Source organism: Netta rufina, assembly GCF_964035555.1.
Source record: "Netta rufina genome assembly, chromosome: 15".
Lineage (NCBI taxonomy): Eukaryota > Metazoa > Chordata > Aves > Anseriformes > Anatidae > Netta > Netta rufina.
The window spans coordinates 10,260,207-10,276,156 of NC_140138.1; the positions used below are offsets into that span (position 1 = coordinate 10,260,207).

General features: G+C 37.1%; 1 protein-coding gene across 1 annotated transcript in view; it reads right to left on the bottom strand.

Annotated features, from left to right (window-relative positions):
• Positions 1-922: 922 nt before the first annotated feature.
• DNAH3 (dynein axonemal heavy chain 3) overlaps positions 923-15,950 on the bottom strand; it is a gene marked incomplete at its 3' end in the record, with an annotated part of 59,604 nt that continues 44,576 nt past the window's right edge. The window contains exons 50-61 of the mRNA XM_084296242.1: positions 14,926-15,108; positions 13,853-14,051; positions 10,838-12,979; positions 9,479-9,704; positions 8,883-9,127; positions 7,899-8,015; positions 6,288-6,442; positions 5,332-5,499; positions 3,845-3,987; positions 3,061-3,265; positions 1,460-1,597; positions 923-1,276 (exon numbers count right to left, since the gene is read on the bottom strand). Coding sequence (XP_084152368.1) covers positions 923-1,276; positions 1,460-1,597; positions 3,061-3,265; positions 3,845-3,987; positions 5,332-5,499; positions 6,288-6,442; positions 7,899-8,015; positions 8,883-9,127; positions 9,479-9,704; positions 10,838-12,979; positions 13,853-14,051; positions 14,926-15,108 — 4,275 coding nt within the window. The remainder of the gene's footprint in view (positions 1,277-1,459; positions 1,598-3,060; positions 3,266-3,844; positions 3,988-5,331; positions 5,500-6,287; positions 6,443-7,898; positions 8,016-8,882; positions 9,128-9,478; positions 9,705-10,837; positions 12,980-13,852; positions 14,052-14,925; positions 15,109-15,950) is intronic.

Consider the following 15,950-nt stretch of genomic DNA (forward strand, 5'->3'; position numbering starts at 1 on the left):
ATGCTGTGGGGATTAGTTAATTACTGCATAGCGCTTTGAAGATGTTCAGGCTATTTTATTTTTAATTAATGTTTGCAAGCTACCTTGAGCTTCTCTGATGAAAGGCTTAATTACAAAATATCAGGTGGTTTATTAGTCTCACATGCAAGAGGGCCAGACAAAGAAGTGAACTGAGACTATGGGAGAAAGGAAACATAGCTCCATTTATCGGGTACTTGGGATATGTATGTAAGTAATACTGAAATTAGAAAGTTAAGAAATTATGAGACAAGTATACTGCTCTGAGAAATGGCAGGTTCCCAATGCATGTGGTATATAGAATTCTTCTGTGGAAGTTCTGAGGCACGTGTTCAAAGAGTGCCAGATATTATAGTTCTATAATACAGCTCTGGCAGTTAATTCTAGTGGAGGATTAGTTTTACATGTTGAGAACAGTCTATGCTTGTGCCCTCCCTCCTTGCTCTATATTATCCTGGGACACAGAAGTTGTAAGCAAATCCAGAGAGTCCTATTTGCAAGAGCTCTGGCTTAGATTCCCATTAAAATTAGCAGCAAAACTCTTTGGGCCCAATTTCACTGGGGGAACAAAGGCGCCATGACAACAGCAAGCTGTTAATATTAGAATTTCACAAGATTTGCAATAATGTGGATGGCACACAGCTTGATGGGAGTTCTGTTTATTCTGATGTATTGCAAGACAAAGCACAGGCCTTTGAAATAAGTTTCTGTTTGCAGTGTTCTATTTTCACTCACTCCTGTCTAGTGGCTGAGAATGGCTAAAAAAACAAAGGAAATTGGGAGCTGCTTTAAAGACAGCAGGAGGTAGTGATGTTAAAAAATAAATAAATAAAATAAAGGCAGCCATTGGGGAGTAAAGTGTATCTTTTAATTACAAAATATGAGTGTTTTGACTTGCATACTCTTAGTCATCTAACTGGCATAGTGCTGCCACACCTCGATTTATCCAGTGTTTCTGGGGCTTGTCTGAAGGGAGTTCAATTGAAAGAACATAGTTGGTTGAGTGGCCAGTAGTAGATAAGACACCTCTTCTTGCACTTGTCTTGTATACAGGGCATGAATAGATATTCATATGACGAAATCTAGAACTTTCTCCAGGTTTCAGCCAAATTATGGGTAAGGAATCATAAAGGATTTTTGGAAGTGATTCTCCAATCACCAAGGATTCTCTATCCCATCGTGCACCTTCCAAAAAAAGGCCTTTTATATAAGCTCCATCTTCCGGCATTTTTTCCATTGTGTGCTCCTCTTTCATCACCTGGAATGATGAAACCATTTGCTTTATTTTATTTTTATCTGGAGTATATTAAATCCTGTACGTGATAATCTGAAATTACTCATTTAAATACAATTTCTTTTCATTTGAAAACTCTGTTCCCTGCTGCTTCAGAACATGTTTCAAGCTGTTCAAGAAAAACAGAATTCCTCTGCATTTTCTTACCTCAAATTCAAATCCAATATGGTCAATTGGTATGGTGTATTTTCTAGCATAGTTTTGTAAAACACCTGTCAAAAAAGACTGCGTGAAGTAGAATCCTGACAGCCAAAAGACTGTGGGTGCCCCATTAGTGACCCAGTCCTGAATATGGAGAGAAAAAAAAACAAATAGAATTAAAGATACATTTTGTGGCTTCACTGTATAAATTCACCAGAAAGGGTTGTCTTTTTCTGAGATAGAGTTAAACAACACAATAAGATCTAAGCCTTGATTGGATGCTCTGGATACTACCATTCAGTATATATTCATATATTATAAATTTCTATATTTTATACATATATATATACACACACACACACATATATATTATAAATTACATATATATGTGTGTACATATACATATAGACATGTATATATATATACATATAAATGCACACTATACATATATATATATATATATATAAAACGTTGTCCCTAAATATATATGCAAATTACCAAAGTCAGTTATTTTAGATGGTAACAAAAATAATTACTCATTCAACAACTGGAACTCAGCACTAGTGAAAGAAATTTCAAAAAGTAGCATAACCATATTATGGTTATAAATAATGTGAGTCTAGATGCTAGTCAGCAATAAGCAAACAAACAAACAAGGAATACTTTTATCAATATACCCTCTCTTACAGTCTTGTAAACCCAGATTTCCTAACATGAAAAAAGGTTGGATTTTCTCACATAGTATCTTTTTCTATCACTATGAGGGCAATCTATCACTACAGCCAACAAATAAGAACCTTGTAGTGAAAATCATTCCTATACAAAGATGCCAGACAAGGAGATCTTGGACTAGTATCTGTGTTGGAAATCACAAAGGCAGAAAGGCAAGGACAGAATGTCCCCACACTAGCCTAAGCCATTAGGAGCCAAGTTAAAGAAACTCATATAGTACTCTAATTCAGCAACCATGAAACTCTGCTGCTCATACAAAACTTCCAGACACTTCTTTTTAGGTTTCTCATCATATGATTTGCATGGGATTCCACTACATCTCAGTACCTCAGCAATTCAAGGTACATCTGAAACTCTAAGCAATTTAACGAGTACACTAAGAATGCGAGGGAAATAATGGAAGGCTGAGTAAAGAATCAATTAGCATGTTCAAAAGGTGTGTGGAAGTTGTGTCACTGTTTACTTAACTTCAAAGAAATTCAGTCACGCACATAAAATCTAATAGTGCCTCTTATACACCATAGGTTTGTTTCTAAAGCATTCTTACTCCTAGCTCAGTGTTCTTTGAGCAGAGAAGTCATTATGACATCAATGCAAAATAAAACACATCTTCTAGAAGTAGAAAAATTGAAACTACTAAATGCTGCACAGGAGTAGCACCAAAGAATATATTCCTGGACTCACCCTTCAGAGCAGTGGCCCAGCAAATTCCAATGATATTAATGTAGTGTGTATTTGGTCATGAATGTATGCAAATAGTTCACAATCTGGAGCTACTGGGGGAACTGCTGAGTGAGGACAGTACAGATACAAATTTTATCCATTCAGCTTTCAACTACCCAGTCTTTAGACCTGTCAGTCTCAGTTTAGCATACCTGGAAGAAGTTCAAACGACAGAGCAAATCAGACACATAGCTGCCCAGCGGCTTCAATGATGGATAGGATTTGACAGACCACATTGATGGCACTTTTCCCATTAGCATGCTGTTGAAAACATCTTCAAGTTCAGATGACATCAACACTTGCCCTTTGATGGCTTTGCCTAAATTAACAAGGCTGCTCCGAACAACTTCAGTAAGCCTTCAGATAAAAAAGAAATTGCCACCTCATTATTTACATATACTTTTATCTGGCTATAGACCTCCAACTCCAACCTGAAGGAAGGGATGATCAAAGCTTGGGAATATCCTGTCAGAAAATCTTTATCCCACATGTAGTAATCAAAACTCTTATTTAACTTGGAAAAAGCAAACAAACACACACACATACAGAAAAGAAAGACAGGGAAAATTCCTGTTCTAGACAAGAGAAATCAAATTACAAGAGTTTTAAGATCCTGACAGTAGCTAATGTAGTGTGTTGTGAATATAAGGTAATTGATATAACTTAAAAAGAATAATGTAGGCTGCCCCATCTCAACAAAACAAATTCAATTCTGATTTAAGTTCACACTCCAAGAAAGTAGGTTCTGTTTCTATATTCAGGTACTCAGCTGCGGCTTTCAGGTTTTTCTAATAAGGTTCATCTAAAGCATAATCTACCATCTTAAGAAGCATGTATCGTGAAAGGCTTTTAACTGTTCAAAGCTTGTCAGCAGCTAGCACTGACAAACAAGAATTTTTCAGTCTTAGGAATGCTACACAGAACATTGAACCATACCTGTTAAATCGGATCAGTTCTTGCCTAAGAACTGTATTCATAGACTCTTCATAAAGTACTGGGTATATCTTCATAACCTCTTCAACATCAAAGTCACTTGGTAATTTGGTTAGGATGTCCTGTGCCAAATCTTCAACAGTTTTCTGAAATCACAAACTTACTGTGAATTAGGACTTTTCATTTTTCCTATTTCTATTCAATAAATTCCTCAAAACATTATGGACTTTATGTTTTTGCTGTATAGCCATATAAGTATTTTAGTCCATTTTCCTAATGCTTACATGATCATACTCTCTTTGTTCATCATCTTGTTTGTCTCTGCATGTGCCTGCTTGCTCCTTCTCTCTTCTCAATAATTTTACATTTGTTAACAATTGGAGTTTAATTTGCAAAAAGGTTTTAGACAAATTCTGAGGTAACAGGCAGCAGGACAGGTGAGCATAATCCTACTATTGCCACAATGAAGGAAAAGACAAAGTATGCAGCATGGGAATAATGAAAATGTGAACATCCCAGCCATGAGAGAAGCTTAATTTTCAGCGCATTAAACATCAGAGAATACAATCACTATACACCCTCACAAGAAATGAGGCTCCATCAATTCAATTTTTCTAGAATCCATGTGTATAAAATACAGGATATCAGGGGGGTGTGAAAAGTCATCTCAAAGGGGCATGGATTGGGCCCAAGTAACCTGAGCCACTAGGACAAGATGCCAGATTGGCCTGTCTTTGTGCCACACAAGTCATACACAGAGATTTAAGTCTGGGACTGTATAAACTGAAGCAGCCAAGTGAAAGCAAAAAATCATACCTCAAAAACTGAGCATTCAATGAACAATAAAATAGAGTGGAAGTGTCGTTATAGCACAAACTTCACCAGGACGAAGACTTTCACCTCTAGCTATGGCTATATTGCTTGCCTGACAGTTGACTAGCTTGATATTATTTCCTAGCACTCTGGAGTATGTCCCCTAATGATGACAGGAAAACTCATGCAACCAATAATGGTTGATGTCAGGCTAGTACATGAACCTCTAACATTCAAATCTGTAGACCAAAATTGAATGTCATACTGTAGAAGTGCCTAGAGAGGTATTTGATTTGAGGTTCTCTAGGAGCTGTGCTTGTTAACTGTGCTCTAGCTTCAATTCATGACTGAAGTGAAGCACTTCAAGTGCTGTTATAAAACACGGTATATGACAGAAATTTTCTTATTCAAATTACATGTTCTATTTAACTAGGTGGGGTTGTGTGGTATTTTAATACCTAGATATACCTATTTGAATATAAAGTCTTTACTGTATCTTCCATCTTTAAAGGTTCTTCTAGTTCAAATCCATCTACTTCTCTATGCATCTACACCCTCTTCTCTACACATCTACACAACACTCGTGTGATGAGAGGTGTTGGATTACTCTGAGAACCAAGGCATAAGAGGAAAGGGCACTTTTCCAGGCTGCAGGTTGATCTTTCTTTCCCAGTTACCTGAGGGGACTTGCCACCTCCCCCTGCTTCTCTAGGTAAGGTCAGGAGCACTCCAGTGAAAAGCTGATTAGTCTCTTGGTTATCCTTGGTGATGTCTGCATTTTCATGAAGCCCAAACACTTCAGGGTGTGTTGTAATTGGCAAGCTTCTTAGGTATTCAATGTAAGACTGTAAAAGAAACAATTAAATAACAGAAATTATGCAATAATATATTCATAAATATCAGTAATTCCAACTTTGTTAGAACATTCCCATTTAGAACCACACATGTAAATTCCCAGTTAAACCATCCAGGAATTGACATCCAGGCTGCACAGATAAATATAAATAAATATATATATATATATATATATATAAAAGTTTTGAACTGCTCAAAGACTCACTGCGAAATTGTTCTTTCTACACTCATATAAGTAGCAAGTGAAAGCACGGAAAATAAATGTACATAAAAGAACACGCAAGGAATGTTTAACACTTACAACTGCAGACTAAATAAGTGTGCTCAAATCACACCTATTTGTGATATCCATGTAGCTGGTAGAAGGGAAAAAGGGGCCAAAATTGAGTATATACCTGCCATTCTAACTTCTCACCCCGATCATTGCTATTAAGGCAGAAGTGGTTGCAGGAGAGTACCGAACTACCCTGTAAATTCCTTAAGCCTGACTCGTGCTGGTTTTCCAGAACTGTACTGAAAACCTGCATAGAGGTTGCTCTCTGCATCAACATGCATCAGAATATGGGAAGATACTGTACATTGTTACATCTCTGTTGGTGTGATATTAAGTACCAGAATCATATTTCATACTTAAATTGTACAGTGTGGCATGGCCTTGTGATCTCATTTTTTGTTGTTGTTGTTTTTTTCTATTTGTCGTGTTTAGCATATAAAAGTGCAGTGTAGATAAACTTCTTCACAACAATTCAGGGAGAGTTTATATCTGTTATCTCCTCACCTCATATGGACCATGTGGTGGTATGTAGTAGTCATCTCCAGGTGCAAGCATATACTTGTCCTGCTCTATATCCTTGCTATAGAATACAGAAAGAAGGGACAGGAGAAGCCGCCTGTCTTTATCATCTGTTACTCTTCCTCCATAGTTACATTCCCCTGTGAAAGGACAGAGAAAACCAGGATGAAAAGATTAAAGTTAATGAACAAATAAAAATAGTTTTACATTAATGTATTGCTCCAGTAAGCTGAAATACTGAAGCTACAGATCTTCAAAAAAATTTTAGGCACTGCACTTCCAATGTTTCAATGGAAATTAGGCACTGTAACAACTTTGGGACTGTGAGCCCAATCTGTGCGTCTTGATGGTGGAAGATAAGGAACACTGAGATGGTCTGAGAAACTGCAACTCACATCACAATGAATAACGGCATGTTTCAAATTACAGCTGTTTTGCTTGCAATTCTCATTGGTAAGAATTTTTAGAACTGTCAGAGTCTGAACAGTGAGAGATAGCTGATCCTTGTTTTGTTCCTTTCACACAAACTCAAAGCTGATTATGTATGCATACCATAGAAAACAAGGGATCACAAATATACAGAAGGGGTTGGAGACAAGAAATGGGGAAGTAGTGAGTGAAGGTTTTCACCGATATAAAGTACAGGAAATAGCTAAAAGCTCACAGTTATTACCCTAATCCTGCAAATACCTATATTGTTTCTTCATAAAGCTAATTATAATAATAGCAAAAATCAGGAATCATATTTATAGAGTTGACAAGGGAGATGTCAAAAAGCAGCTGTCTTTCTGGAGAATGAGAACTGCCACAGCAACTAAGTTGTTTACACAGGTCAACAGCTACTGCTTTAAACTGATGAGGATAATCACATCCTATGACAAATCACCAATGCTTACTGTGTCAGGATCACAGAATCACAGAATTGTCTAGGTTGGAAGAGACCTCAAGATCATCGAGTCCAACCTCTGACCTAACACTAACAAGTCCTCCAATAAACCATATCACTAAGTTCAACATCTAAATGTCTTTTAAAGACCTCCAGGGATGGTGACTCCACCACTTCCCTGGGCAGCCCGTTCCAACACCTAACAACCCTTTCAGTAAAGAAGTTCTTCCTAATATGTGACCTAAAACTCCCCTGGTGCAACTTTAGCACGTTCCCCCTCATCCTGTCACCAGGCATGTGGGAGAATAGACCAACCCCACCTCGCTACAGCCTCCTTTAATGTACTTATAGAGAGTGATAAGGTCGCCCCTGAGCCTCCTCTTCTCCAGGCTGAACAAACCCAGCTCCCTCAGCCACATCTCGTAAGACTTGATCTGACATATTGATCAGCTAAGTCTACTGATATATTTTTAACATATATGCAACAAAGACAAGGAGGTTTGCTGGACCATTAGTAAGTTTTCTAGCTATATATAAGCCAAGACAGCAATCAAATCTGAGAGTTTGGGATACAACTTGTCATTATGTGGAAGACCAAGGAAGTAAACTTGAATGGAATCTACTACATTTGTGAAGCACTCAGTTTATCGCTGGACCAGCTGGAAGTGCCTAGCAAACTCAATATGTGTTAGAGGGTGCAACACCTATACCTGTTAGATACGTCAGAGCTTCAAAAGGGATCTCTTCATATTCATTCAGAAACATCTGGATCTGTCGCATACTGATTCTAAGGTCAGATTCATTGAACTCATATGGAATATTCCAACCTGTTCAATTCAGGAAAGATATACAGGGTAAGTGGTGCGCTGTGCTGATAACCATGTTCAGGAAATGATGGTATTGGTATTACACTACTACTACAGAGCTGAAGATCACAGCTGCCAGATAACACCAAGATGTAGTCCTGGCATTTACCAGGCTGTTTATTGTACAACTGAGAAATATGACCCCACTACAGGATTGTATCCTAAGTCTTTATAACCATCATTCTATGCAATTAAAACATCAGCACAGATATTTGGCATCCCTCACTCCTGAAACATTGTGTTTTACCTGAAGTAGAGCACAGACCTACTTGGTACTTTCAGCTAATCTTTTGCTATCTGGAGATAAGCTTACTGATATATAACTTATCTTTTTGGTTGTATTATTAACAACACACAGCAGCCATAAAACTTTGATTTTACACCAAGTAAACATATGCACTAGCTTTGCTAAAAAAAAGTACACACAAATAAAAGCACTACTGAAGATGATATGTCTTTAAAGATGAAAATTTAAAATGGAACTGGATTTGATAAATTACTGTAGTTAGTGATCATCACAGTATTAAATTAATAATAATTTAGTAAGCTATAATTTAATGCAAATACTGTATGATATATTTACTTGGAAAACTGATACTTTCTAATCCTCCCCCAGGGTATCGCTTTTAGTAGCTCCAAGAGTAGCTTTGCCTGAACAAGAATTCTTATAAAATAATAGCTTTTGAACTTCATTATGTTCTTTACAATACAGATTGCACTCCTGCAGTGCTGCTAACAACAATATTGCTTTTTACAGAGGGTCTCCAATAATACATTTCAAAACTACTAATCTTTTTGAAACAATATGCAAAATAACCTAAACCTTACCCAATGGGCCAAAGTTTCTCCTTTCCTGCACAATAGCATGAAAAAAACAAAGACCAAACAACATTTTTTGCCATATTTCTGGCTTCTGGCAACTGCTAAAGAATGCAGGGTCAGAGATGGGGTCATTAAGGTATGATCGAAGCAGATTCGCTCTAACCCCTTTTGGCGGTTCATTTGTCATTTTGATGCCATTCTGGAGGATGCTAACAGGAAACTTTTCTGATGGATAACTGGTTAACCACAATCTGCAAAGAATTTTAAAAAGCACATTATCAAAAAATCATTGATATTGACAAGTCCTCAGTATTGATTTGCAGAAGACTAGGTTTGTTGTGCTGCTTTTATTTGTTTGTATGTTTTTTACTTCTTTAACTACGATGATAACATCTAAATTTGTTCAAAAATGCAAGCATAAAGCAGATTATATTAAACAGGTATAAAAGATGACATTCTGATTAGGTATCTTTATTTTATTATTATACATTAATATGAATCTTATAAGTAGTTATTCATAAAAATTAAATTTAATTTGTTTTTACTAGTGTGTTCAACAAACCAGAAATACATAAAAAGAGCAAAAATATTAAAACTCCTACCTGAATTTGTCATTGGTATTCTCTGGCACTATAACTTCCTCACAGATTTTTTCCAAATCAGGCATCCAGCTGGTTGCAAGATGGCAGTTTTGTAACACTACCCAGGTTCCATCAGTAATAGCCTGAGAAATCATTTTTGCTGCTATTGGGCCCTGGCCCTGTCCAAGTGAAATAGTCTGAATGCTTGTACCTCCCATGCCAACATCATCAGCAAATTTTAGCAAACCTATGATGGCAAGTTTCACAAGTGCAAAGAAAGACAAAATCTGTTAGAAAGTAGATCCATATTACATTCATTATTTTCAAAATGGAAAAAGTAATTGAACGTGTAAAAGCCAATAGATATTTTACTTAAATAAAGAAAACAAACAACAACACCTCAACAACCTACAAGTAGTATCGAACGCTGTATCAATCTGTGTTTTTGAGGCACATTTAGATGTACAAAGTAATAATAAAACAAAATAATAATAAAAAATAGCCCTGTTAAATACCTGCCATTTTCTTCAGCCCTTAGTGCTCGGTTCCAGCCTGTGCTACTCCTGTCTACTCTCTCTGTTTCTTTTATAGGATTGAGCTGTGAACCAAATCTTTAGATCTTCAATACTTACAGGGGGGCTTATAGAAAAGATGGAGAGCAACTATTTGCTTGGGCAGACAATGACAGGAAAAGGAAGAATGGTTTTAAACTAAATGAGGCAAGATTTAGGTGGAAATTCTTCACTCAGAAGGCAGTGAGGCACTGGAACAGGCTGCCCAGAGAATCTGTGGATGTCCCACCCCTGGAGGTGTTCAAGGCCAGGTTGGACGAGGCCCTGGGCAACCTGATCTAGTGGGTGACAGCGGGGTAGAACTGCATGGGCTTCAAGGTCCCTTCCAACTCAAGCTGTTCTATAATTCTATTATCTGGCTTGAAAGTAATCCTACTGCTTTGCTATCAAAGCCAGTACCTCCTGAAAATATTTCCTTACGGTACAGATCCATGTTACAATTGTTTTGGCAGAAAACCAGGTTTAAAAATAATCTGGGTGGTTATTTTTTAAAGGACATTTAACAGATGTGCTTTTCATTGTGGCCATATGCACCATTTAATTAGTAACAGGGGAGGAAACTTTCTGGAGAAGGGGTTGTTACAAAGACTGAGTTGCTGCTCACAGATCCATATATTTCATCATCACTTCATTCATTCCACCCTCTAACAATTTTTCTGTCATTTGCAGATGCAAATGCTTGCTTCACTGCTGTGTTGTGCTTTAAAGACACTTTAAAGATCAGGTGAAGGGGCTTACACTATTATCAGTTTACTAACATTCAATGTCATTTAATGAGATAAAAAAGGATTTTAAGTATCAATCTCACCTGCCATAGGATCAGCACCTGGTGATAACACAAAAATCAAAGGGGCACAACAACTGGAATCGTTGTAACTTCTTCCAAGATCAAAAGTAGGTGGTTCAATAAATGTTCTTCCCATATTTTCTACAATGAACTCCTGCACTGCTGGAACAATTTTGTCAGGTCTCAAACATCTGAGAATAACCATGCGATCTAGCCCCATCAACATACTCCATGAATCTGGGAATTTTTCTTCATGGGGTCTTACAGAGTCATATATTAGTTTCCACTTCGAAAAATTTTCCCTTACATGTTCCATTAGTCCCTTAAGGTTTGTCAGAGAAGACGCACGTACGAGCTCAGCCCACGATTTGTCAGATAGCCAATCTGGAGCTGGATTGGGATGAGGATTATCAAGAGCAACACCTCCTGTGAGTAGGAAACGCCAAACTTCATCATCTATTTGGTCTTTCCCTTTCATAATGCCTACTGTCAGAAGGAGGGAGAATAACAGTTTATCCTTCTCAAACAGTGAACGACAGACATTATTATAGATGCTTACTGTGAAATGCTCAATTATATTTTTAATTCTCTCTTCTAGATCTTCACTCTTTTGGCTTTTAGCAATAGATTGAACATACAAGTTAATGAACCAAATCAACGAATACTGGTACATAGGTTCAATGTTTGCCAGATCAGAGATGCAAAAGAAGACAACAGCTGAATGAACAGCAACTGGCTTATACCCTACTCGAGTAGAATCTATTTGCATTTCAGTTGCAGAAGCAATTTTTTGCTTTTCAGAAATTTCTTCAGATAAGTCTTTGGATGAAGACAAAATATTAATTGCTGTTTCATCTTCTAAAATATTTCCTTCTGACTTGGAAAGGACCTCCAGGATTTTATCCTCTATTTCCTTTAATTGTTTCTTGTTGGCTGCACTTTCTACAATCAGTTCATTTTTCTTTTCTTCTAGTTCAGGCTTTTCCTTTGCAGCTACAATTCCAAGAAGCTGGTCCTGAAGACCCAAAGGTGTAATCATGAAGTTGAGTAGACAAACTTTCACAGCCACTTCAGGAAGATAATGAGGATTTCTTAAGCGGGTTGTTATGTAAAACCTGAAATCTTTTGAATATTCAATTATATTTTCCCCTAATTTCATGTATTCTACTCCTTGTTGTTTGAATGTTAGCTTTAATAAAATGGGTTCTATGAAGGCATCTAATTCTTCACCAATGTTTTCCAGCAAGACTGGTGTTCCAAGCTGAATAGCATTTTCTAATGTCCTAACATAATGTGTGTCAGATAATTTGATAACTGACAGCTTGTTAGTTTTCTCCATATTTTTTACCCACTTGTTAGCTTGCCTTTGAGGATCTATCATTAAAGCCCATCTTCTTGAGTTAGAAACAATTATGCCATTATCAATGGAAAAAGAATCAATTGGCAATCCAGCAATCTGCCATGCACGGATTTTGACTGGGTCCCCCAATGTATTACTTAAGGTAAAATCACTGGAGCACGGTATGTTCTTTTCATTGCACAGAACCTGCCATTGTTTTTGACATTGTAGACGGTAATCTACAGTAAAGGCTCCCAAATAAGCCACAGTTCCTGATGATAGCAACACATCTCCTGTAAGGTCTATGTACCGGATTCTTAATAGTCGTGCAGCTTCTGTCCACCTATCTTTCTCTCCACCAAGACCACTAATTAGTTGTTCAGCTCTCACAAGCTTTTTTGAGCAGAGTTCAATATTATTTTCTAATTCTCTCTTCCGGCCATTCATGTTTTCGAAGTCATCATTCAAAGCTTGGAGGCGATCAACTACCTCCTTAAGTTCTGCTTGCTTTGTTTTTAGCTTCTGCATTTGAACATCCAGTAACTCTTCTGCAGTTCTCAAACGTTCACGTTTTGGAGCAACCACTTTTGCAACACGGTCATATACCTCCATGGCTCGCACCCACTTGCATAGTCCTTCACAAGCTGATGATACATTTTTTATGACAGCTGGCTGAAAATCTGGATGATTGATAAACCTCTCTCTAATTCTCTTCATTATAGCAGGAGGAATATTATCCTTGTCATATGCCTTCAAGCTCTCAAGGAATTTCAGATCTCCAAGAATTTTTCTAGAGGACCCCCAGTAGTCTTCTATCATTTTACCTATATTACACATAATATTAAAATCAGGCTCAAATCATGCATGTTCAAAGTGAAAAAAATACATGAAACATAACATGAAGAATTAACATCATGATTTTGCAACAGAATTTTACTATGCTACTAGCATTAACTAGTTTGGGAAAATCCTCCCCTAAAGAAATTCAGACAGGAACTTCAGCATCACTATGTCATATTTATTAATTACATAATAATTCTACATCAACAAAGGAAACAAATTATTATACAATCTCTCTTATCACATATGCAAAGGTGTTATTTCCTAATCTAAGCGAGACAGTTTATGAGGAAAGACAGACTTATAGAATTCTTATTTTCTGTTATTAAGGGTTGAATTGTGGGGCCATAAGGTAAACAGAAGTGAAAGAAAAGAGTCTCTTTCTTTTCCTACCTCATAAATCCTATACAATCTCACAATAATAACATAACCCACAACAAAAGGGTTTGTTAGAGTAACTGTCTATGGTAGAGGGACAGCTAGAATTCTGTCTCCCAGTATATTTGATAGGATTTAGTAGCAGGACTTAGAGTGGAAAATACAGATGAATGATGCACCTCCAGCTCCCAGAGGTCCTCAAGGCAATGTCAACCTCAAAACCGGATCAAAGCAAGTTGAAGATGTGACTTTGTGCCCAGTGAGACCGTATCTACAAGGCTGATGCAACAGTCAAGCAACTACAGTATTCGACAACAGTAAAATAAGTTCTTAGCTATTCAGTGTAGCTTTATGTTATTGCTAACAGAAATGCACTTTTTGTGCACATGGCTGCATTGACACTAAAAGCACTTCACTAGTCCAATACTGAAGTACATCAAACATTCCCAGGGCAAAGATAAGAAATATCACATAATTACCACTGCCACTTGGGTCAGGCTTTCTCTCTGGTTTAGTTCCCTTCATGACACAGATACTCTCCATGACGAGCTTAACAGGACCAGGTGGATTCTGCATGGATTTCACAAGAGAAATGTCTGAAGGATTCAGGGTATCAAGAGCTGCAAGTGCTGCCTCCAAAGCTGGCATGGCCTCAGCAAGGTCTCCTTCACATTCATCCTGTTAAGACATTGGGGAGATGCCTGTAACCCTTCACACAATACTATGTCTGCAATCTGATTATCCCTCTCCAACGTGGTCTCAGAGAATGTTATCTGCCTGGAAGTACCTAATGAAAATGAGTCTTCACAAGATTGTGTTTCTTAAAGGGACAACTACTTTCATAATTTGTCTGAGCAGTTTAAAGAGGGAAGGTTTGTAGAGAAACTGTAACTTTCTTAAGCTTAACTCATAGCTGATGAAGACAGACAAACTTTCAAGCTCATAATCTCTCTGGTCTGACAAAGAGAATTAAAATACAGGTTAGATACAATTGTTCTTAGTTAAATCTTAGAATGCTGATCAGGTAGAAAATACATACCATGAAGCTTAGATTCTTTATCATGTACCCAGATCTCAGTAATTATCTATCACTGGCATTTCCAACTGGTTACAAAATATATTGAGGAATCCTGCATCTTCCCACAGGACATTCTGTGCTGTAGACATCTGGCTATGGCAATCTCTCTTCGGTTATGCCTAAGAGGGCTATGTGCAGTGCTATGCCAAGTTAGCTCAGCTAACTCTAAACAAACCATATCTGGGCCTGGAAACCATCTAAACTCATTACTCAATCTGTTGAGAAGCAGAATATGTTAGTACAGAAATAAAAGCTATTTGGCTTTTGGGGTATGAACTAGTAAGGGAAGCTATGCAGTACTGTGAGATACAATCATACACTAAGCAGCCAAAATTTACCTTGTTTATATTAGGATCATCTCATTCATCATCTCTTGCAACTTTGTTACTTTAAGAGTTTGGATCATCCCATTAACACATCATCACAACTCAAATTTACTTGGAAAGATGTTAGAACCCACCACTTGTACACTACCTTAATAGCTTTAGCAACAGCTGCTGCTTCATTAGCCTCTTTTTCATCTGCTGACACAAGCTCCTTCTTTGCATCTACTTCAATTGTTTCCTTTTCGATCTGGATCATCATTTTTTCTGTTTCTGCAGAAGTCTGAATCAGTTCAGGCTGAAGGGCAGTCAGTTCTTTCTGCATCTCTGAAACCTGATGAACATAACAGGAAATCAAGAAGAAATCTTTATAAACATCTGCATGCATTTCACATCTTTCTGTCTTAGGAAGAAAGATCAGAAGACACTATGTTAAATACAATCTAAAAAGGGACATTAGATCTTAAATAATTATTAAAATACTCCTCTGGCCTGTTTCTACTAGAGCTATTTTATTTATCTGAATAGAATTCTTAAAGAGGGTTTTTAAATCATCCATGCAGTATGCTTTCTTTTTTATGACCTGCTTAATTTCACCACTGATCAATCATACTTTTTTTTTCTTCACAGCCAGCTTCAGTTTATAGAACCCCAAATAATCCTTTATTACACAGGTGGAATATAAAATCCAAAAGAAATTAAGATTAAAACAGGATTAGTGACAGCAGCAGCTACAAACTGAATGTTCTTCTTTATCAGGCAAGTGTCTGGAAGCCCCCTTACTTTACGTCTTAGAAAGATCAGTCCCTGGATCAGATGGGTTGAAGAGGGGACTGTTTACATGGAACCTGATCAATTTCCTACTGGGATTCTACTCAGGAATCAATGTTGTTAATGTCTTAAAATATTCTTCATCTTCTTCCCTATTTTATAAAGGGTAATAACTACTAGGATGCCAAGGCATGAATTCTAGATATAAAGTTTTGAGAAATAACAAAATCACTAAGGTTTTTCCCTTTGACATTCAGCTTCATGAGTACCATCAGCTTCATGTAGTTTTGTATTAAGTGATATAATCTGAAGTTTAAATGACTAAGCAGTAGTCTAACTTCACGATGTCTTTCTGTAGAAAATTATCAACAGCATCATGAACACAGTGAAGAGGGAATTTAATTA